Below are 24,441 nucleotides of genomic sequence, written 5' to 3' on the forward strand. Positions count from 1 at the left end.
CCTTCTTATGTTTGTCATCTTCATTCACTACCCTTCCTAATATAGTCAAAACCCTGGATTTATTTACAGAAGTTTGAGGTTTTCAGATTAAGCCTGAAAACCATGAATGTAAACCTATCTGAACCAACAGTTACTCAGTTGCAATTTACTTTATAAACCTACATCCTTTGGTGTGTATTGCTAGAAAGTTTTTTTTTTTCTTAGAGTGCATGTGATCAGTAGGGGGTCAACCAGCACTGTTCAGACAGAGGGTCTCAGGGGAAAATGAAAACTCCTCCTACAAGCTTTAAGCAGACAATGATAAAAGTCATAAGACTGCTCTAACTTCTAATGAAAAAAAAAAGGTATTTAGCAGTATATGTTTACTAAAACTATTGCAATTTCATGTTCTGTGTACTGTGGGAGACCAGATATAGTGAATGCAGGGTGTAGGGTTTAGTAACACTTTAAGCTCTCATTTTCTTTATCTTTCTAGTAAAGAATATTCTGTAAAACCACAACATTTAGTCTGGAATTAAAGCACAGGTCTTGTGGCTCATGATTCTTGAGAGGTTGAAAAGTATCTTGAAAGATGCACAAAGATCATTTAAAAGGCAACAGAGCCTGTGGATTAAATATAATTATTTCCAAATTCTATTATCTAAAGCAGCTTTTTTCAACCAGGGTGCCGTGGCACCCTGGGATGCCTTTTTGGTTCTTTAACCACTTGCCGACCGGCTCACGCCAATACACGTTGGCAAAGTGTCACGGGTGCGCAAAACAACGTACGTTGCTGCATCATCCTTGGCTAGCGGGTGAATGCCTGCGGGTCCTGCGGACTCAATGTCTGCCAGTGGCCCGCGATCGTGGCACAGAGAGGCAGAGAGATGCCTATGTAAACAATGCTGTTCTGCCTAGCAACATGACAGGGATCTACTGCTCCCAATGATTGTGAGCAGTGATCTGTCATGCTCTAGTGAGCCCCCCCCCCCCCCCCACAGTTAGAACATGCTGAGGGAACACAGTTAACCCCTTGATCGCCCTCTAGTGTTTAACCCTTTCCCTGCCAGTGACATTTACACAGTAATCAGTGCATTTTTATAGCACTGATCGCTGTATAATGCCAATGGTCCCAAAATAGTGTCAAGTGTCCAATCTGTCCGCTGCAATCACGATAAAAATCGCAGATCGCTGCCATTACTAATAAAAAAAAAATTAATAAAAATGCCATAAATCTATCCCCTATTTTATAGACGCGATAACTTTTGCGCAAACCAATCATTATACGCTTATTGAGATTTTTTTTTTCCAAAAATATGTAAAAGAATACATATTGGCCTAAACTGTGGAAATTTGTTTTTTTTTATATTTTTTGGGAAATTTATTATAGCAAAAAGTAAAAAATATTGCCTTTTTTTTCAAAATCGCTTTTTTTTGTTTATAGCCCAAAAAATAAAAACCGCAGAGGTGATCAAATAACACAAAAAGAAAGCTCTATTTGTGGGGAAAAAAGGACGTCGATTTTGTTTGGGTACAACGTTGCACGACCGTGCAATTGTCAGTTAAAGCGATGCAGTGCCGTATCGCAAAAAAAGGGCTTGGTTAGGAAGGGGGTAAAGCCTTCCGGGGCTGAAGTGGTTAAGGGTGCCTTGACATAATGCCTAAAAATTGACCCATATTGCTAAAAAATTATCAACAAGCCAGCTAGTTGACCAATCCTGCTTTTTTGTTAGACAAAGCCACAGGTTTTTATTGTGCATCATTACAACCTTGCCATTCTAACAACCCATGATGTCGGTGTCAGGAACCATGAATCAGATTGAGAAAGAAAATGCAGTAGAAATCACACCTTTAATGTAATAGTAAAAATAGTACAGATCAGGAACGTAGTCAAAACATAAGCCAGGGTACGGAAGCCAAAACATGTAATCAGAGGAGCCGGTAATCAGGAAGCCAGGGATCAGGGTAGTCGGAAGGCAAAGATCAGGAACCAGAAGGGATGTCAGCCGGGCAAGTTTTTTTTTTTTTAATCAAAAAGGCTTTTATTGGTACAAGTACACATAGGAAGTATTCAAACATTTTAGGCTGCAGTCGTAGTAAATCTTATGTACATTTATACAGAATCACCATCTCCTCACATTGCATCATTCAGTTCATCTCAGCTCTCCTCCGTCACTCTAGTCTCAAAATATATATCGCATATAGTCTCCCCATGATTCAGTTGCTCCCTCCCATATTTCTCTGCAGTGGCAGTTAGAGGCAAATTCTGTCCAGAATAAGATCAACTGGGGTCAGGCCAGGCAAATTCAGCCAAGGGGATCATACCAAGTCAAATTTTCCCAGACGGCCCCAGTGCTGGAAAATTTATTTTTCTAGCCTCAATGTAGCACCCATTTGGGTTACCCACTCTTTTAGAGTGGGAGGCTCGGTCACCTTCCAGCCTCTGAGGATTAATTTGCGGGCTTGGAAAAGAGCCCTCGTAATAGCCTGCTTAGGATCGTCTTCAACTGGGAGGTCATCTAGTATGCATAGAATGCACAGTTTGGGGTCTAGTGGAATGTTAATTTGAAATACCCGATTAATGGTCGCAACAACACCCTTCCAATAAAGATGCAGTTTTGGGCAACGCCGTAGTTCGTGATCTTTAGAGCATTGGGGGCAATCTGAATCCTCTCGTATGCCCATCTTGTATAGTCTGGCAGGTGTGAAATGTACCCGCAGAACAATAAAGAGCTGGGACAGGTGTTGCGCTGTGTTAATAGAGCACTGTTGTACGGTGTGAAGTACCTCCTCCCATTGGTCCTCTTCAAACATACCTACTTCCCCTTCCCAGCAGGTTATCACTTTAGTTGGGAAATTGCTCGCCTGCCTGTGTTCTCACCGCACGTAGTTGCAGATAGGGAAAATACATAGATTGGGGCAGCCCAAATTTAGCCTGTAGTTCTGGAATAGAGCCCATTTTACTGTCAGTAAAGATATGTACCAAGTGAGTGATACCATAAGATTTCCATCTTGCTGCACATGTTAGGGACTGTAGTTCCTTATAGTATTGGTTGTCCCAAATTGGGCTGTAGCTGGTGAAACCATTGACCCCCTGTAGCTGTTCGACTTTGTTCCATACCTTTTGCATTAAGACATATGTAAAGTAATGCATTTGGGTGGCAAAAATATGAATGCAATCTATACACTGGGGGGGGGGGGACATCTGGGGGAATCTAGGATGGAAAAGGACCTGGGGGTCCTAGTAGATGATGCATTGCAATGCCAAGCTGCTGCTAACAAAGCAAATATTGGCATGCATTAAAAAGGGGATTTATTCCAGAGATAAAATGATAATTCTCCCGCTCTACAAGTCCGGCCACACCGGTCAATTCAGGAGAGGGATAGGTGGGTCTTCGAGAAGCATGAGAACTGCCTGTGTGTCGGGTTCCTCCACTATGGTCTTTAGTGTGGACCTAATTCGCCCATGACCCATGGGGGAGGGGGGGGGGATGCTCATAAAGTACAGGGTCCAGTACACTGTTGAGGTCACCCAACACCAGTAAGGGGATATCAGGACTGTGCAGTTGGTACGTTAGCAGGTCACGGAGAGCCTCGGAGTTAAACGAAGGCGAAATATACACTATAGCAAGGATACATGTCAGCTGAAAAATTCTACATAATAGGAACACATATCTCCCCTCAGAATCAATTCTTTTATCCAACAGTTGAAAGTCCAGTGAGCGGTGTATCAGCACACTCACCCCCCTGGAGTAGGAAGTGTGTGCTGAGTGATACGCCCATCCCACCCATGCAAAATTCAAACATGACAGAGTCTCTGGCACTAAGTGGGTTTCCTGCAAGGCACACACCGCTGGGAGGTATTTCCAGAGAGCTGTGGATACCATGGTGCATTTCACAGGGTCATTTAAGCCTCTAATGTTCCAAGAGACAACAGGGACCGTGGTCATCGAGAGTCTGTGTAATAGAACTGGGACCGTGGGTTGCTAGGGCGGGTAAAGTGCTGCAACAGGTGGGGCTGCTCCATGCTAGTCAAGCCTAGGCGAACAAGGGGTGTTGCATATTGAGGGGCATAGGGTATCAACGGACATGCAGAGGATGGCCAGACATAAGATCCTAAGAGAATGGTAATGCCACTGAATGTACTGTAACCACAGATGTGTGGGGGTAGCTCAATAATCAAACCTGTCAAGGCCGGAGCCTCATTGAAGCAACCCCTATAGCCATAGGGGGGCAGACCTACACATGCTGTAAATTGCTCCTTCAAGCCGGTCGGTGTAACTTCCCATTCCTGAGAGGGTTTGGTGCATAGAAACAACAACAGGTAGAAATATAAAAAAAATAAAAAATAAAAAGAACAATAACTTGTGGACCCAATGGGGTACCCCGCCTGGCCTCTGCACAAATGGGCAGCTAGGGGCTGGCAACATAATAGAAAGATTGTAATCCAGGTGTCACTTAGTCGCATGAAGATTACTTGCTCTCAATTCCGTCAAGATGTGCATCTCCCGGTCGCAGCGTCAAACTTATAAGTAAAGAGTGCACTTTTTCTAGGTGCTGCTTCAAAGAGGGTCTGTGATTATTCCCTATCCCAGAGTCATTCTGCTTCCTCGGCATGGCGCCCAGCTTGGCAAAGCAAATGTTAATCGGCGTCCAGCCAGTTCGAGGCTTCTGCAACCGATTCAAAGAATTGGGCCTAGCCTCTCACTAATACGCAAAGTCTGGCTGGGAAGAGCATGGCATAGCTGGCCGGAGGCGCTGGAGTCTTCTTTTGACTTCCACAAAAGGAGATTCTACTCCCATTGAACTGTATATTATGGCACTGTCTGGCTAGTCGGAGGATCATCTCCCTATCTTTAAAGTTGAAGTGCTAGGCTAGGAGGGTGCCCCGGTGGGAGGGGTCTGGGTGGGACACTATGTGCACATTCTGCAGAGTAGAAGGGAGTGAATGCCTCCTTGCCAAATACATCTATCAGCCATTTTTCCATAAATTCCGTGCGATCCCTGCCCTCCGTCTTTTCTGTGAGCCCCACTATGCGGACACTGCTCCTGAGGCTGTTCTCAATGTCCTCATTTTTGAGTTCACTGGCTCTGGCAATGTGTATCGTTATTTGGACATCTCTGATAAGTGGCGCCAGTTTGTCTTCCACGTCACTGACACGGCCCTCCACTGCTGTGGTGCCCTCCCTGATCTTTTGTATATCGTGGCGGATCAGTCCCAACTCCTCTTTTAAGCCCCCAAATTGTTCCTGTAGTGTGTTCACAGACGCTGTGCACAGCTCTGAGTATATAAGCCAAAGTAGGCTGTTCATTCTGCTCTTCCTCATCACCCTCATCTGGAGAGATCTGGTCTATGACAAGCGGGGGACTCAGCGAGGGGGCTGCACCTTCCCCTGCAACATTAAAAAAGGCTGGGGTGGCTTCCATATCCTCCTCAGGGGGCTGTATCATTGCCCCGTTCAGTTTTTGGGTGTAGAATACCATGTCCCTGGGTGCATCTTTCCCCTGGGTCTTGGGAGTTTTAGGATGGGTCTTACCAGTGTCTTTTGGCTTGTCCCCTCGTGCTTTCTGGGCCACCGGTGCGCCATTTTGTGCTTCAGGATGCATGCTGTCCTATTTAAGCTGCTTCCTAGTCAGCATGCCGTTGTTGCAGGGGTCTGTGTGGAGGCTCACAGGTCCCGGTTTCTGCCTGGTCCAGTGTTGATACAGACCAGAATTACAACCGGGAGAAGGGTCGTGCAGGATACTAGCAGGGAGCTCTGTGAGACACGTCTGCTCACATGCCACTCTTGGCCACGTCCCCCGGGCAAAGTCTTTAACAGGAACTCAGCAGAGACACTTAGGATATGTTGACTAAGGCAAAGGCACGAAATAAACAAACAAGGCAGTTTAAATAGCCAGAAGGGGCTGGCTGTAGGCTGGACTGACGAGGCAGGTAATGGTAACCAGGTGAGTCACTGAGGAAACAATGAGTGGCTGGTAACTAACCGGTAGCTGAGCACTGAGTAGAGAGCTGCTAAAAGCCTAGCCCTGACAGTTGGTTGATGAGGAGGGTGTGGGGCACATGCACAACATCCTCATTTGCATCTTCCCTGCCCCGCTCCATCAGCACTGGGGTCACGTTAGCAGAGTGGTGAAGAAGATAAACACTGGAATATTAGGCAGTACCAATGTATAACCCCTTCCCGCCGACCGTACGCAGATATGCGCACTCGGCTTTCGTGGGTTATACCGGGATGATGCCCGCAGCTGCAGGCATCATCCCGGTACCATTGTTTACAGCGGGCGATCGGCTATCCGTATATAACAACCGATGCGGCTAAAAGCCGCTCGGCTGTTATACCGGAGAAGCGGGATGGGCTCCCCCCCCCCTCCCGCCGCTCTTACCGGGCCTCCCGTGCGATCAGGAGGCCCGGTGTTGTTGTAAATGTACGTCGGTACTTTGACGCTAAATACCGTTGTTATGGCAGTAGCTAGCTGCCATAACCCTGGTATTTTCAGCAACGGCGTGCGGTTCTCTTTAAGGTAAAAGTGGTCTCGCGGCGGAGGTGGGAGAGGGCCCCCCCACCGCGCTCCGGTCATCTCCGCCGCTTACCGGAGCCGTCGGTAGTGGCGGAGATGATCGCGTCCTTTCCCCTCTGTCTGGATGCCAAGTGAGAGAAAGATGGTCCCCACTCGGCTCCATAACATTAGATGGCGGAAGCTACGTCAAACTTCCACCCAATTGTCTTAAAGGGGACTTTTTTTTTTATTATTTCATTTAAAGTGTAAATGTGAGATCTGGGGTCTTTTTGACCCCAGATTTCCCATTTAAGAGGTTCTGTCATGCTTTTTTTCTATTACAAGGGATGTTTACATTTCTTGTAATAGGAATAAAAGTGACCCCAATTTTTTTTTTTAACCACTTTACGCGCGGCCTATGGCAGAATGACGGCCGGGCGGTGGTTCAGTTATCATGACTGGGCATCATATGACATGCCGGCGCGGGGGCGCGCAGCGATCAGTGCTGCTGTGTTTCACTGACAAACTCCGACGAGGCTCCTTACCACGTGATCAGCTGTGACCAATCACAGTGTGAACCAGGAAATGCCCGTAAACGGCTTTCCTCAGCTTGCGCTGACAGGGAGAGCCGGGCGGCGGCTCTCCCTGTCAGAAGGGGGGGTCTGTGCTGATAATCAGCACATTATCAGCACAGCCCTATCAGATGTGCCAACAATGCCAATCAGTGCCCATCAGCTGCCAGTGCCCAAAGTTCCAATCAGTGCCAATCAGTGCCCATCAGTAAAACATGTCAGTACCTTATCAGTGCTGCCCATCAGTGCCATCTATTAGTGTCCATCAGTGCCACCTGTCAGTGCCGCCTATCAGTGCCCATCAGTGCTGCCTACCGACGCCCATCAGTGCTGCATATCGTTGCCGCCTATCAGTGCCCATCAATTCTACGTTTCAGTGCCTCCTCATCAGTGCCCATCAGTGAAGGAGAAAACAAAATTTTATGACAAAGAAAAATGTTTTTTTTCCCCAAAAAAAAAAAAACAAGAAAATTCAAGCGCCCTGTCCCGCCGAGCTCGCGCACAGAATCGAACGCATACGCAAGTCGCGCCCGCATATGAAAATGGTGTTCCAACCTCACATGTGAGGTATCGCCGCGATTGCTAGAGCGAGAGCAATAATGGTTGCACTAGACCTCCTCTAACTCAAAGCTGTTAACCTGTAGACATTTTTAAACGTTGCCAATGTTGATTTTTAAGTCCCAAAGATTGTCGTCATACCATGAGCAAGGCGCAATTTTGAAGCATGACATGTTGGGTATCAATTTACTCGGCGTAACATTATATTTCACAATATAGAAAAAATTGTCTGAAAAAAAATATACAAATGTTTGGGGGTTCCAAGTAATTTTCTAGCAAAAAAAAATGATTTTAACTTGTAAACAAGTGTCAAAGAGAGTCTCGGTCCTTAAGTGGTTAACGGGTAGCTCCACTTTCATAAGGGGAAAAAAATAAAGCAAATAAAGAAAAAAAAATATATAGCGTATACAATTGCAACATAAGTCATGTTGTAATTGAATGTTATTAAAAATGACCTTTCCTTTTCAACCTGCAGCTGCTGTAGTTTTCTGAAAACGCAATGCAATATGGCTATCTGGAGTTGTTCTATACACAGAATGTGTACTGAACACCCCCAGAAACATAATTTTCTGCTTGTATGATTGCCTCACTGATTTTCCCAGAAGTCTGCACTAAGATACAAGTCAGATTTCAGGCATCCCCTGGAACAAAATTTTCATTTTTGGTGAGATACTCCCAAAAGGAACATGTCTAAAGGGATGCAGGCCCAGGAGATTTCCTCATTAGTGCCCTGCAGGTGCACAGCGGATTGATAATTTTGAAACTACTCCCATTAGACTCACTTTCCCACATGGGCACACAGAAACACAGAGGGCCTTCTTCAGAATAACAAAAAGGTAGGAATCTGCAACAAAGGTAGTTATAATCCTTGCAATGTACATAGATCCCCCAAAGGGGAATGTTTTTTTCTCAACAAAAGTGGAGTTACGCTTTAAGCCCTGCAGGCCTTCTCTAAATTGGATAAAATTTTGGTGTTAAAGTGACCTCCAAAAGCAGATAATTCTCAAACCATATAAAGATTTTGCTTTCCAGTTCAGTCCAAATATAAATCAAAACATATACCGCGCTGTGTTATATAATATAATTAAAGCAGCCAGCACAGCCGAAGACAAACAGCACAAGGACCAAAAAAGAAAAAATGCAGCGCTTAAATATATTATGTAAGAAAATGTGATATTGTGTATCAACAACACTAAAAGATTTTAGATATAAAATCCACCACGTGAAGAATAGGCAACAAATGTCAATAAAACGACAAAATTGATAAAATAATGGAAGATTAATATAATAAAGTCCACCACATGAATGTTGATTGGCATCAATTATCAATGGAACAAAAATTTCTAGAATATCTTCAGGACAGACATGTTGAGGAGGAATATTGAAAAATGGAGGACAATCTTGTAAGGACACCGCCACCAATTTCATGAAGGCTTACCGGAAATAGTGGACTTAAAGGGGCATATACCACTTAAGTCAACCAGGCTTGTAGTGATAAACTTATCACACCCCAGATGAAGTCCACTCAGGCGAAACACGTCAGGTCGAGTGCTGCCATCACTACTGCGCCTTTTTATGTCCGTTAAGCCTTTGATTACTTCAAAAATGTGAGTGTTTAATTCTATCCTTTTTTAATAAACATTCCTAAAAACGGTATCACACCATGTGGAACTTTGTTTCATTTCTTGGTTTCAACGTGTGGGAATATGAAACTTCTCTGGCTGTTCCTCTCTCCATCTGAACCTACCTGCCCGTTTATAAGAACAATCTGCTGACCAGTGCCGTTCATAGTTCCTATTGTGATCGTGGTTATCTGGATCGTTGAAGGTTCCATATCGTATATAGTGTTTATCACTACAAGCCTGGTTGACTTAAGTGGTATATGCCCCTTTAAGTCCACTATTTCCGGTAAGCCTTCATGCAATTGGTGGCGGTGTCCTCACAAGATTCTCCTCCATTTTTCAATATTCCTCAACATGTCTGTCCTGAAGATATTCTAGAAATGTTGTTCCATTGATAATTGATGCTAATCAACATTCACGTGGTGGACTTTATTATATTAATTTTCCATTATTTGATTATTTGTCATTTTATTGAAATTTGTTGCCTATTCTTCACGTGGTGGATTTTATATCTAAAATCTTTTAGCATTGTTGATACACAATATCACATTTGCTTTCCTTCAGTCCGACTTCTATTTCTTCTATCGTTTTTTTGTCCCTTCTACCTCATGGAATTATTGGCTCATGGGATCTTAGATGCGTGCGACAGCAGTAGTACTTCCTGCCATTATCGAAGCACGGGAGAAACACTTTCTATTGGGCCCTCTAAGAGGGTGATTGCTCTTAGGGTTTGTTTTGTATTGTTAGTCTCTGTTATTTGGGCCGTATACGCTGTACTCTCCCGGATTGTTATGATCCCTGATATCTTTATATGTCCATTCTTTGAACAAGTGGAGGATACCATATGATTGTTTTATTTGTCTTTATATAAGAATTGATTAAAAGTAAAAAAAAAAAAAAAAAAAAAAAAAAAAAAAAAGGATTGCAACTTGCTAGAGGTAAAGGAAAGTTCTTTATTCAAGCACAAATTCTTCAAAACTTTCTAGTAACATCTAAATATTCTCTATAGACTTAACACTTCAAACTTTTATCATTAAGAAATTCTGTATTTACTAAATGCCACCAATAAGAATAACAATTTGCAGGTCTGAATCCGATACATCAGGCATATACCTGTATGTGTACATGGCAATAAATACAAAAACAAACAGAAAAAAAACTTACTCCTTCAGTGAGGGGGGGTCACTTTTGGACCAGGAGAATGTGGCATTTCTCAGATCAATACATCCATGACCTAAAAGGAATACAGTAATAAATGGTAACTGAATCCAGGACTGTTAGCCTACATGACCATAGTGAAATCTGCTAAGCCATTCAATTTCTCTTGAATTCATATGTAGCTACTGTCAATTCAGCAATAACATAGTGATGTACTATCTTTTTTTTTTTTTCCATTGATTAATAGTGATTTCACTCCAACATCCTGAAATCCCATATCGTGGGATGCCATTGCTCTCCTCTTCATTAGAAGATATATTTTTGCTGGCTATCAGTCCAATCCAGTGATATAGCAGTGCTTTAATTTCCTGAATTCTGAGTGCACTCTGACTTTTTGATCTGCAAACTTGCTTCTGGTCAGGGATACAAAGTATTTCAGCCATAGACAGCCAGGCAGTCACTCTTAAGGTAATTCAGTCAATAGCATGCCTCAAATCTGACCATCTACTTTTACACTATTTTTATTTTTTTCAGCAAAACTAGGTCCAGCCCAATGTTTTTTTGGTTGTGGATAGAGTAGAAAAAAAAAAAGTTAGATTTCCCCAAGATATTTATTTCTGTTTGTGACCAGATTTGAGAGATTTGCAAGATTTCCCCCTTAGCAACTTTTTGTCTGTACTCCAATAACAATAGAACCTGAATAGGAGGGCAATAAACAACCATACTTTGCTACATCTTTGTAATTTTTCTTCATACCTACTTATTTTTGTCATGCCTCTGTGCTGCCTGGGTTTTTGTTCCCATGCTACCTTTTTGAAATGCCTTTGATACTGTGTATGCATGAGATGAAGCTAATGACATTATGCTCTTCATCTCACACATGCGCCATATGGCAATGCAGGCATCTTTAAGGGGATAAGACCCTTCCCAGAGATCTCAAGAGTTCTTGGGAAAGGTGGCTTTTTTCCCCCAGCTTATGCCTGTATTGTGATACAGCGCATGTACAAGATGAAGTGCACATGCAGTATGACAATACTGCAAGATCTCACAGATTAGTTATGGGATTTCCCTGAAGGCAGTGGTGAAGTATGCCGTTCCTTCAGAGCACATGCGCCAGTGACATCACCGGCTGCATCAAAAAGTGCACATTTAGGAGATATTCACTATAGGCTTACCTATAGGTAAAAGTCATGCATGGAAGTTTACTCCCACTTTTAGACAGTGTTGAACTGCTGTTCATTTTTGCTGAAGTCAGGCTTTCACAACTGCTCAAGTTCAAAAATCAAAATATCCATCAGTACATATACAATACACTTACTATTTTTCTGGGTCTCTCTAATTATGCTGTCCGGTTCAAGCTCCTCATGAGATAAGAAAACTCTCAAACGCTTTAATGACACGCTTGTCTGTATTAGATCAAACAAAAATGTATTAAATTTGAAAATAAACACACACAAAAAGTTGGCTGTGCCCACTTTTGAGGAAGAGTACAGTCTCCGTTTCAATATAAAACTCCACTGCTAAATACAAACGTCATATAAGACTGTGGGCCTTGCATTATTAAACCAATACTTCTAAAGCCCAGTCTTCCCAAAAAATATATTTTATGTCTCTGCAGAGGACTCACCATCATATACAGTGGGGACGGAAAGTATTCAGACCCCCCTCAATTTTTCACTCTTTGTTATATTGCAGCCATTTGCTAAAATCATTTAAGTTCATTTTTTTCCTCATTAATGTACACACAGCACCCCATATTGACAGAAAAACACAGAATTGTTGACATTTTTGCAGATTTATTAACACTCATGTATTTAACTCAGCTGCTGTCCATTTCTTCTGATCATCCTTGAGATGGTTCTACATCTTCATTTGAGTCCAGCTGTGTTTGATTATACTGTTTGGACTTGATTAGGAAAGCCACACACCTGTCTATATAAGACCTTACAGCTCACAGTGCATGTCAGAGCAAATGAGAATCATGAGGTTAAAGGAACTGCCTGAAGAGCTCAGAGACAGAATTGTGGCAAGGCACAGATCTGGCCAAGGTTACAAAAATATTTCTGCTGCACTTAAGGTTCCTAAGAACACAGTGGCCTCCATAATCCTTAAATGGAAGACGTTTGGGATGACCAGAACCCTTCCTAGAGCTGGCCGCCCAGCCAAACTGAGGTATCGGGGGAGAAGAGCCTTGGTGAGAGAGGTAATGAAGAACCCAAAGATCACTGTGGCTGAACTCCAGAGATGCAGTCGGGAGATGGGAGAAAGTTGTAGAAAGTCAACCATCACTGCAGCCCTCCACCAGTCAGGGCTTTATGGCAGAGTGGCCCAACGGAAGCCTCTCCTTAGTGCAAGACACATGAAAGCCTGCATGGAGTTTGCTAAAAAAACACCTGAAGGACTCCAAGATGGTGAGAAATAAGATTCTCTGGTCTGATGAGACCAAGATAGAACTTTTTGGCCTTAATTCTAAGCGGTATGTGTGGAGAAAACCAGGCACTGCTCATCACCTGTCCAGTACAGTCCCAACAGTGAAGCATGGTGTTGGCAGCATCATGCTGTGGGGTTGTTTTTCAGCTGCAGGGACAGGACAACTGGTTGCAATCGAGGGAAAGATGAATGCGGCCGAGTACAGGGATATCCTGGATGAAAACCTTCTCCAGAGTGCTCAGGACCTCAGACTAGGCCGAAGGTTTACCTTCCAACAAGACAATGACCCTAAGCACACAGCTAAGATAACGAAGGAGTGGCTTCACAACAACTCCGTGACTGTTCTTGAATGGCCCAGCCAGAGCCCTGACTTAAACCCAATTGACCATCTCTGGAGAGACCTACAAATGTCTGTCTACCAACGTTTACCATCCAACCTGACAGAACTGGAGAGGATCTGCAAGGAGGAATGGCAAAGGATCCCCAAATCCAGGTGTGAAAAACTTGTTGCATCTTTCCCAAAAAGACTCATGGCTGTATTAGATCAAAAGGGTGCTTCTACTAAATACTGAGCAAAGGGTCTGAATACTTAGGACCATGTGCTAATTCAGTTTTTCTTTTTTAATAAATCTGCAAAAATGTCAACAATTCTGTGTTTTTCTGTCAATATGTGGTGCTGTGTGTACATTAATGAGGAAAAAAAATGAACTTAAATGATTTTAGCAAATCGCTGCAATATAACAAAGAGTGAAAAATTTAAGGGGGTCTGAATACTTTCCGTCCCCACTGTACATCTTTCTGGAATTTCACTACTTTTGAAGCTGGCCATACACTGATCAAATTTTGGCCAGTTCAGCAGGGACCAGCCAAATTTTAATCAGTGTGAGGCAGCAAGCTATATCTTGTTAACAGAAAGGCATCCATGAAGCATGTTTTACTGTACTTAAAGTGACCAATGTCATTCTTTTTGCTATGCCATTTGGCAGTATATGTGCACAGAGGTTTTAAGTGGTTTATTGCCTTCTCTCTAATGTCACAGCTCTCTAACAATCCTTAAAGAGCAGTTAGGTCTTTAACTACTTAAAGACTGCCAACTGCATATATACTGTGGCAGGGCAGCTCTATTGCGTGAAACAACGTACCCGTACGTCAATTCACGCAAAAGATAGTGTGGGTCCGCTCTGCACGGAGGAGGAGCCTATGCACGTGCCCGGCGGACCCGATATCCGCTGGCCACCCGCGGTTGCTTCACAAAGAGGCAGAACGGGGATCTGCCCATGTAAACAAGGCAGATCCCTGTTCTGACAGGGGACAACATGGAGATCTGCTGTTCCTAGTGATTAGGAACAGCGATCTCTGTGTTGTTCCTGTCAGCACTTCCCCCACACAGTAAGAAAAGACACTGAAGGAACACATTTAACTCTTTGACTGCCCCTGCCAGTGTCATTTATACAGTAATCAGTGCATTTTATTTAGCACTGATCACTGTATTGGTGTCACTGGTCTCCAAAAAGTGTCACTTGGGGTCAGATTTGTTTGCCGCAATGTTGCAGTTCCGCTAAAAATCACGGATCACCACCATTACTAGTAATTTTTAAAAACATTTAAAAGTCCAATTAGTTTGTAGACGCTATAAATTTTCCGCAAACCAATCAATATACGCTTATTGGGATTTTTTTTTACCAAAAATATGTAGAAGAATACATATCAGCCTAAACTGATGATGAAGAAATTTTTTTTTTTAGATTTTTTTTTATTGGATATATATTATAGCAGAAAGTAAAAAATAGTTCATTTTTTCAAAATTGTCGGTCTTTTTTTTTGTTTATAGTGCAAAAAATAAAAAACCACAGAGGTGATCAAATATCACCAAAAGAAAGCTCTATTTTTGTGGAAAAAAGGACATCAATTTTATTTGGGCACAGCGTCGCACGTCTGCGCACGTCCTCCTCTTGCAAAGATTCTAATATGGAGGGATCAGCATCACAGGAGAGACTGTTGGTACACTCCCTCACTAAGTTGGTCCGCTCAACTTTTTTGCTGCCTGTAACGCAGTCAATCGATGAGCCCACCTCTGGTTTGGGATCACTAAAGCCTCCCCAATCTGTTGATACCTTTCCTATCCATTCATGGCTAAAAAAGTTTATGTATTCTGAATGGGAGCACCCAGATAAACAGTTTTATTCCTCCGAAAAAGTTTTATATACTTTATCCTATGGAGGAGGAATTTTATAAGAAATGGGGGATTCCAGCAATTGATGCTGCTATATCCTCTGTAAACAAGAACCTGACTTGTCCTGTAGACAATGCGCAAATGTTGAATAATCCACCAGATAAAAAGTCTTTTTAAAAACAACATCTCTTGCAGGTTCAGTCGCTCAGCCGGTATTAGCGGCAACTGGAGTATCTCAGTACATAAAAGGACCAATTTGTAGAGGTACTCAAAATTATTCCTGATCAGCAGGCCCAGCAGATGGCTGGAATATCAGAAGCACTGTGTTTCACAGTAGATGCTATGAAAGATTCTATTATTCAAGTCTCACGGCTTATGCTAGGGCTGGTACATATGCGTAGAATCCTATGGTTGAAAAATTGGTCAGCCGAAGCACCATGTAAAAAGCTCTTTGCAAGTCTCCCATTTCATGGTGAACGGTTGTTTGGAGACGATCTGAATAAGTATATCCAAAGAATTTATCATGGGAAAAGTTCTCTTTTACCAGTAAAGAAGTTTAAACATTTTTCCTTTAAACGTGCATCTTCTCCAGTACCAGGAGCATCTGCCTCCAGGCAGTCACGACGGTCTCCACCATCAGGGTCAAGAGGAAGACCTCAAGGGCAGTCCCAGGGCCAAAAGTGGACTTCGGGCAGGAAACCCGAGAAGCAAAATACTAAAGCCTCCTTATGAATGGGCACCCCCGCTCGCTCGAGTGGGGGGAAGGCTTCTGCACTTTTCAAAGGTCTGGCAGGAACATTGTCAGGACAGATGGGTGGCTTCCTCAATTTCACTAGGTTACAAACTAGAATTCCGGGATTTCCCGTCTCATCGTTTTTTAAGATCAAACGTTCCCAGAGATCCAGGGAAAAGGAAGTCTCTCTTTCTGGCTCTGGAGCATCTCTTGTCTCAAAAAGTGATATCAGAGGTTCCCACAGAAGAGCAAGGATCAGGGTTTTATTCAAACCTCTTCGCTGTACCAAATTTTAGACCCATTTTAGATCTCAAGGATCTAAACAGGCACTTGAATATCCGTTCCTTTCGCATTGAGTCAATCCGATCAGTTGTCTCCATTCTACAAGGAGGAGAAGTTTTGGCATCGATCAACATCAAGGATGCCTATCTCCATGTGCCAATTTTCCCTGCTCAGAAATTTCTGTGCTTCGGGGATAGAAAATCGTCATTTTCAGTTTGTGGCTCTGCCTTTCGGTCTAGCCACTGCACCTCGAGTATTCACAAAAATCCTGGCCCCTCCTTTAGCCAGGTTAAGGGCTCAGGGTATAACAATTCTAGCCTACTTAGACAATCTGCTCTTAGTAGATCAGTCAGTTACCGGTCTAAACTAAAGTTTAATCTCAGCCATGAGTTACCTAGAAAAATCCTTAAAACCATGAAGGAGATTGCAGTACTTGGGGATGATCATAAATACAGTTCAAAAGAAGTTATTCTTACTCCAGGGAAGGATCAGTTCCATAAGGGAACTGATTCGGCTTATCAAAACAGAGAAATCCTTCCGTTCGGCTTTGCATGAAGTTGTTAGGAAAGACGGTGGCCTCCTTTGAGGCCATTCCTTATGCGCAGTTTCATTCAAGACTGCTGCAAAACAGTATTCTGTCAACTTGGAACAAGAAGGTCCAGGCTTTGGACTTTCCAATGCACTTATCCCCCGAGGTGCATCAGAGCCTCAATTGGTGGTTGATAGCCAGCAACCTTCAACAGGGGAGATCCTTTCTACCAGTATCCTGGAGAGTGGTAACAACGGATGCCAACTTTCTAGGCTGGGGAGCAGTCCTGCCTGGAAGAAGCATCTGTCCAAGGAAAGTGGTCCAAGTCAGAAAGGACCTTGCCCATCAATGTTCTAGAAATTTGTGCAGTACATCTGGCCCTAGAGGCCTGGATGCTCAGACTACGGAATTGTCCCACCAGGATTCAATCCAACAATGCCACGGCGGTGGCCTACATCACCAGGGGGGCACGAAAAGTCATGCAGCCCAAAGAGAGGTGAATCATGTTCTATCTTGGGCAGAAAGCAACATTCCTTGCCTATCAGCGATTTTCATTCCAGGGATAGAAAATTGGAAGGCGGACTACTTGAGTCGCCAACAATTGTTTCCAGGAGAATGGTCCCTTCACCCCGATATTTTTCTGTCAATATGTCAAAGATGGGGTGTACAGGAATAGAGATGAGCTTCGAGTCGAACTCATGTTTGACTCGAACATCGGCTGTTCCAAAGTTCACCGAACAGCGAACAATTTGGGGTGTTCGCGGCAAATTCGAATGCCGCGGAACACCCTTTAAAAGTCTATGGGAGAAATCAAAAGTGCTAATTTTAAAGGCTTATATTCATGGTATTGTCATAAAAAGTGTTTGGGGACCTGGGTCCTGCCCCAGGGGACATGGATCAATGCAAAAAAAAGTTTTAAAAACTGACGTTTTTTCGGAGCAGTGATTTTAATAATGCTTAAAGTGAAACAATAAAAGTGTAATATCCCTTTAAATTTCTTACCTGGGGGGTGTCTATAGTATGCCTGTAAAGGGGCGCATGTTTCCCGTGTTTAGAACTGTTTAGAACAGTCTGACAGCAAAATTACATTTCCAAGGAAAAAAGTCATTTAAAACTACTCGCGGCTATTAATGCATTGCTGGTCCGACAATAAACATTAAAGTTCATTGATAAAAACGGCATGGGAATTCCCCACGGGGGAACCCCAAACCAAATGTAAAAAAAAAAAAAAAAAAGACATGGGGGGTCCCCCTAAATTCCATACCAGGCCCTTCAGGTCTGGTATGGATATTAAGGGGCACCCTGGCCAAAATTAAAAAAAAAACAAAAAACGGCGTGGGATCCCCCCAAAAATCCATACCAGACCCTTATCCAAGCACGCAACCTGGCAGGCCGCAGGAAAAGGGGGGGGACGAGAGAGCGCCCCCTCCTGAACCATACCAGGCCACATGCCCTCAACATTGGGAGGGTGCTTTGGGGTAGCCCCCCAAAACACCTTGTCCCCATGTAGATGAGGACAAGGGCCTCATCCCCACAACCCTGGCCAGTGGTTGTGGGGTTCTGCGGGCGGGGGGCTTTAACAAGGGGACCCCCAGATCCCGGCCCTCCCCCCTGTGTGAAATGGTAAGGGGGTACAAATGTACCTCTACTATTTCACTAAAAAACTGTCAAAAATGTTACAAAATGACAAGACACAGTTTTTGACCATTCCTTTATTTAAATGTTTCTTCTTTCTTCTATCTTCCTTTGGTTTCTTTCTCCATCTTCTTCTTCTGGTTCTTCCTCCAGTGTTCTCGTCCAGCATCTCCTCCGTGGCGTCAGCGTCTTCTTCCCTTCTTCTCCTCGGGCCGCTCCGCATCCATGATGACATGGAGGAAGGCTCCCGCTCTTCTCTTCATCATCTTCTTCATCTTCTCCCGGAGAAGAAGATAAAGAGAAGAAGATGAAGAGAAGAGTGGGAGCCTCCCTCCATGCCATCATGGATGCGGAGTGGCCCGAGGAGAAGAAGGGAAGAAGACGCCGACGCTGCGGAGGAGATTCCGGACGAGAATACCGGAGGAAGAACCAGAAGAAGAAGATGGAGGAAGAAACCGAAGGAAGATAGAAGATAGAAGAAAGAAGAAGCATTTAAATAAAGGAATTGTCAAAAACTGTCTCTTGTCATTTTTAACATTTTTGACAGTTTTTTAGTGAAATGGTAGAGGTACCCCCTTACCATTTCACACAGGGGGGAGGGCCGGGATCTGGGGGTCCCCTTGTTAAAGGGGGCTTCCAGATTCTGATAAGCCCCCCACCCGCGGACCCCCACAACCACCAGCCAGGGTTGTGGGGATGAGGCCCTTGTCCTCATCAACATGGGGACAAGGTGTTTTGGGGGGCTACCCCAAAGCACCGTCCCAATGTTGAGGGCATGTGGCCTGGTACAATTCAGGGGGGGGCGCTCTCTCATCCCCCCCTCTTTTCCTGCGGCCGGCCAGGTTGCGTGCTCGGATAAGATTTTTGGGGGGACCCCACGCCTTTTTTTTTTATTTTGGCGCAGGGTTCCCCTTAAAATCCATACTAGACCTGAAGGGCTTGGTATGGAATTTAGGGGAACCCCCCCACGTCATTTTTTTTTTTTAATTTTGGTTCGGGGTTCCCCGTGGGGAATTCCCATGCCGTTTTTATCAATGAACTTCTATGTGTATTGTCGGACCGGCAATGCATTAATAGCCGCGAGTAATTTTAAATGACTTTTTTTCCTTTGAAATGTCATTTTGCTGTCAGACTGTTCTAAACACGGGAAACATGCGCCCCTTTACAGGCATACTATAGACACCACCCAGGTACGAAATTTAAAGGGATATTACACTTTTATTGTTTCACTTTAAGCATTATTAAAATCACTGCTCCTGAAAAAAACGGCCGTTTTTGAAACTTTTTTTTGCATTGATCCATGTCCCCTGGGGCTGGACCCAGGTCCCCAAACACTTTTTATGACAAGAACTTGCATATAAGCCTTTAAAATTAGCACTTTTGATTATTCATGTTCGTGTCCCATAGACTTTAATGGTGTTTGAACAAATTTTTTGCCTGTTTGCATGTTCTGGTGCGAACCGAACAAGGGGGTGTTCAGCTCATCCCTGTTCAGGAAGTGGATCTGATTGCGTCCAGATTCAACAACATGGTTGACAACTTTGTGTCAAGGGCGAGGGATCCGCTGGCATGTGGAAAAGACGCCTTGGTCTTTCCACGGAATCAGCTTTCACTGATGTATGCGTTCCCTCCAGTTCTGCTGCTTCCGCGCCTTCTTCGCAGGATCAAGCAGGAAGGGAAGGAGGTGATTCTGGTGGCCCAGGAGATCTTGGCTTGCCGAGATCATAAAGATGGCGGTAGGGGACCCTTGGACCCTGCCACTGTGGCCAGACCTTCTCGCGCAAGGTCCAGTATTCCATCCTACCTTACAAACGCTAAATTTAACGGTTTGGCTATTGAGACCCACATTCTAAAGGACCGTGGGCTCTCTCCTTCAGTAGTGTCTACTTTGGTTAATGCTAGGAAGCCGGCCTCCAGAGTCATATACTATAGAGTTTGGAAGGCATATGCCTCCTGGTGTGAATCCAGGGGTTGGCACCCCAGATAATATGTCATAGGTAGGATCCTTGAATTTCTACAGATGGATTTGGAAATGAAGCTGGCCTTGAGTACTATCAAGGGGCAGGTGTCGGCCTTATCGATATTGTTTCAACGACCTCTTGTTTCTCACTCTCTGGTTCGTAGCTTTATTCAGGGGGTAACGCAAATTATTCCTCCAGTCAGGGTGCCCCTGAACCCTTGGGATTTGAATTTAGTCCTGTTGGCTTTACAAAAACAGCCTTTTAAGCCTATACGGGATATTCCCTTGGTCCTCTTGACGAGGAAAATAATTTTTTTGGTTGCCATATCTTCTGCCAGAAGAGTATCATAATTGGCGGCTTTTTCTTGTAAAGAGCCATATTTGATTATTCATAAGGATAAGGTAGTATTACGGCCTCATCCTAGATTCCTACCAAAGGTAGTGATAGGGTTTCATTTAAACCAGGATATTGTCCTACCTTCTTTTTTCCCAGAACCTCGGTCTATGGAAGAGAGGTCACTACATTCCTTTGATGTAGTGAGAGCGGTCAAAGTCTATTTAAAGGTGACCGCTCAGATTCGCAAAACTGATGTTTTGTTTGTATTACCAGAAGGTCCTAAAAGAGGACAAGCAGCGTCAAAATCTACTATTTCCAAATGGATTTGTCAAGTGATTTTTCAGGCTTATGGTCTAAAGAAGAAAATTCCTCCTTTTCATGTTAAAGCGCACTCCACCAGAGCTGTTAGTGCTTCTTGGGCAGTGCATCACCAGGCCTTCATGGCTCAGGTCTGCAGGGCCACAACTTGGTCTTCAGTCCATACATTTACCAGATTCTATCAAATCGATGTAAAAGGTCAAGAGGATATCGCCTTTGGGCGCAGTGTACTGTGGGCTGCAGTATCCTCTAGTCTCTTAGTGCCCTACGTTTTGTTGTTTCCCTCCCTTCAGTTGCCATTGCTATGTGACATCGTACGTAACTACTATGGCTCTGTGTCCCGTGATGTACGATAAGAAAATAGGATTTTTATAACAGCTTACCTGTAAAATCCTTTTCTTTGAAGTACATCACGGTACACAGAGGTCCCTCCCTTCTTTGGTATACACGTGTATTGCTTGGCTACAAAACTGGAGGTACTTCCAGTAGTGGGAGGGGTTATATAGGGAGGGCACTTTTTGTCTTAGGGCGTGCCAGTATCCATCACCTGAAGGTGGCCTATAACACACATAGTAACTACTATGGCTCTGTGTCCCATGATGTACTGCAAAGAAAGGGATTTTACAGGTAAGCTGTTATAAAAATCATATTTTGTCAACACATGGGAGAGAGCATTGTTGAAACTGGGCACATGTAGTCCAGGAGAAAAAAGGTAGCACCTACACCTGGAGGATCTACCAACATAGATTGCAGAGTAATTAGGGCCCATTCACACAAGGGAAATCCCCTGCTGTGAATTTACCACACGTGTGGTAACGCACCGTTATGCGGTAGGCCAACGTGCACTGCGTTATGGTGGTCCAGTCATTTGAATGTCTACCTAATGCACCACAACAGACCAATGATCAGTACCAACACATGTAAAGTGTTAATGCACTGCTGTGGTGCAAATGGGCAATTAACTACTTCCCACCTGTAGATTATCATATTACATCCTAGACTTTAAAGCAGAGCTCCACTCTAAAGGGGAAGCTCCGTTTGTCTACCTCCTCCCCCCTTTCTGCTGCCACATTTGGCACCTTTTGGGGGGAGTAGGTACCTGGTTTTGACAGTTACTTACTCTCACTTCCGGCTGAGTTCGCTGCCCCCCTCCTCCTTTGCCTGCAGCCAGCCCATTTGCAGAGCACTTTGCGCACGTGCAGTAGAGAACCAGCTGTGAAGCTGCAAGGCTTCACTGTCGGTTTTCCTTAGTGGGGATAGTGGCGGCAGCATCAGATAGATAATTTAAAAAAAAAGAAAAAAAAAAGAAATTGGTCACAACTGCATTGCTGGTATTTTTAATATTAAAAGTCAGCAACTACAGTATTTGTAGCTGCTGACTTATTTTTTCTGAAGGAGTCTGAAGCTCCTCTTTAAGTGGCGATATCTGGATGATGCAGCGATTCCTTTTTTAGTAAAAACCATCCTAGCGACTAACAGCTGGATGGCTTTTACAGACAGCGGGAGAGGACATTCCCCTCCCCTGCACCGCCCAACGGCGATACGGGAGCCTGGGATCTGATCCAGCGGTGACGTCGGGTTACCACAGAGCTGGCCGAGGGCTGCTTGCTGCCCGGCAATCTCTATGATCCTTCACTTCCAGCGCTGGCAGATGCAAGCACTGCCATTTTTTTCCCCTGGAAAGCAGGGATCAATGGGTTTCTTTTTTTAATCTCATGCTTTCCAGGGTGAAGGAGATATCTGGGGTCTTATAAAGAGGACCTGTCCATTTTTTGTGATAGGAATAAAAGTAATAAAAATAATTTTTATTTTTTTTTAAAGGGACAGTAAAAATAACAATAAAAATTATTTTTTAAGGGCCCCAGGCTTTAGGAGGAAGCTTTAGTTTGGGAGAGGAATGTTTAGCAAAGAAGTGGAGTATCCTAAGGCACGTAAATCCTAATTGGGCAGGTGTGCCGTACTTTTGTTACAATTCTTCCAATTTAAGGGGGATGTCTCCATTCAGAAGGTCAGATACATCTAATATACCATATCGGGTTAGAGCTTTAGTAGAAAGGGACGGAATTAGGGACTCAAAAGATATGTATTGGAAGGAGCGGGGTAATGGGTGATCCTTTTTTCCGATATGGGATAGTTAAGGTGTCTCCATGCCAATAAAGAAGTCTGCATTGGTAAGGGTAGAGGTGAGAGTTCTTTCCCTCGTCAGCTGTCGCTCAGGAGGAACAAGTATAGGCCTCCGTTGGGGGTACAGGATGCCTCTAATTCTACCCAAGGAGAGTGGGTATTGCGAGGAAACCAGTGTTTAAGTTAATCTAATATAGGAGCCCAGTAGTAGTCTTTTAGTTCCAGAAGACCTGCACCACCTACGGATTTATGTTTGATCAGTCCTGACTTTGGGCATCTGGCATTTTTCCCTTGCAATAAAAACTTCTGAATGGTACCCGACAAGGCTTTGAAGTAATGGTTCGGTATGGGTAAAGATCTAAAGAAAAAATATTTGAGGAAGAATATTCATTTTTTAGAGCTGCTAGCCTGCTGTACAAGAATAGTTCTAATTGTGCTAGTCATTAGAGCTGCTTTTCAATCATAGAAATCAAGGATTTGTAGTTGGACGTGACTAGAGACTTATTAGAGGCTGTGAGGGTGATGCCTAGTTATTGCATTTCCTCAGAACTCCACTAGAATGGGAATTGAGATCGAAGCACACCTTTTATGGCTACGGTAATCCCCAAATCTAAATCTATGTTTAAAGATTTTGAAGTGTTAACCTTATAGTATGATATTTGACTGAACTCCATTAGACCTCTTTCACACTGAGGCGCTTTTCAGACGCTTTCAAACTAAAAAAAAAAAAAAAAAGCGCCTGAAAAGCTCAAGAAAACATATTTCCATTCAAGTCAACAAATGCTTTCACACTGCCACACCCCTCTCCATTGAAATTAATGGAAAGCTCTTCATAAGCGCCTGAAAAGCTCATCAAAAGCACACAAAAAGCTCTTCAAAAGCGCTCAGTGTTTTACTGGCAGTTTAGAAGCGCCTCAGTGTGGGGCCCTTTCACACTGCCAGCGCCCGGCGGGAAAGCGCTGCTACTTTTAGCGGCGCTTTACCATCGTTTTAGCGGCAATATTCGGACGCTAGCAGTACGCTTTTAACCCCCGCTAGTGACCGAAAAAGGGTTCGAACCGCCCACAAAATGCTGCTGCATCGGTGCTGCCTATTGATTTCAATGGGCAGGGGAGCTTTAGGAGCAGTGTATTCACCGCTCCTACAGCGTTGCTAAGAAGCTGCTTGCAAGACTTTTTGTGACGCCCTGCCACCGCAGCGCCCCAGTGTGAAAGCACTCGGGCTTTCACACTGGGATTGCAGCTGAGGCTTTTTTCAGGCGCATTACGGCACTAAAGCGCCTGAAAAACGCCTCCAGTGTGAAAGGGTTCTTTAACCACTTAAATACTGGGCACTTTCACCCCCCTCCTTCCAAGACCAGTTTTCAGCTTTCAGCGCTGTCACACTTTGAATGAGAATTGCGTGGTCATGTAACACTGTACCCAAATTACATTTTTATCATTTTTTTCACACAAATAGAGTTTTTTTGGTCATATTTAATCACTGCTGGGGTTTTTATTTTTTACGCTACAAATAAAAAAAGACCAAAAA

The 24,441-nt window shown here is 43.8% G+C and overlaps 1 protein-coding gene across 2 annotated transcripts in view; it reads right to left on the minus strand.

Annotated features, from left to right (window-relative positions):
* The window catches only part of LOC141101798 (multidrug resistance-associated protein 1-like), a 716,249-nt gene that overhangs the window by 286,321 nt on the left and 405,487 nt on the right, over positions 1-24,441 (minus strand). For both annotated transcript variants that reach the window (XM_073591133.1, XM_073591135.1), the window contains exons 14-15: positions 11,709-11,796; positions 10,397-10,466 (exon numbers count right to left, since the gene is read on the minus strand). In XM_073591133.1, coding sequence (XP_073447234.1) covers positions 10,397-10,466; positions 11,709-11,796 — 158 coding nt within the window. The remainder of the gene's footprint in view (positions 1-10,396; positions 10,467-11,708; positions 11,797-24,441) is intronic.

This window comes from Aquarana catesbeiana, linkage group LG06 (assembly GCF_042186555.1).
Source record: "Aquarana catesbeiana isolate 2022-GZ linkage group LG06, ASM4218655v1, whole genome shotgun sequence".
Taxonomy (NCBI): Eukaryota; Metazoa; Chordata; class Amphibia; order Anura; family Ranidae; genus Aquarana; species Aquarana catesbeiana.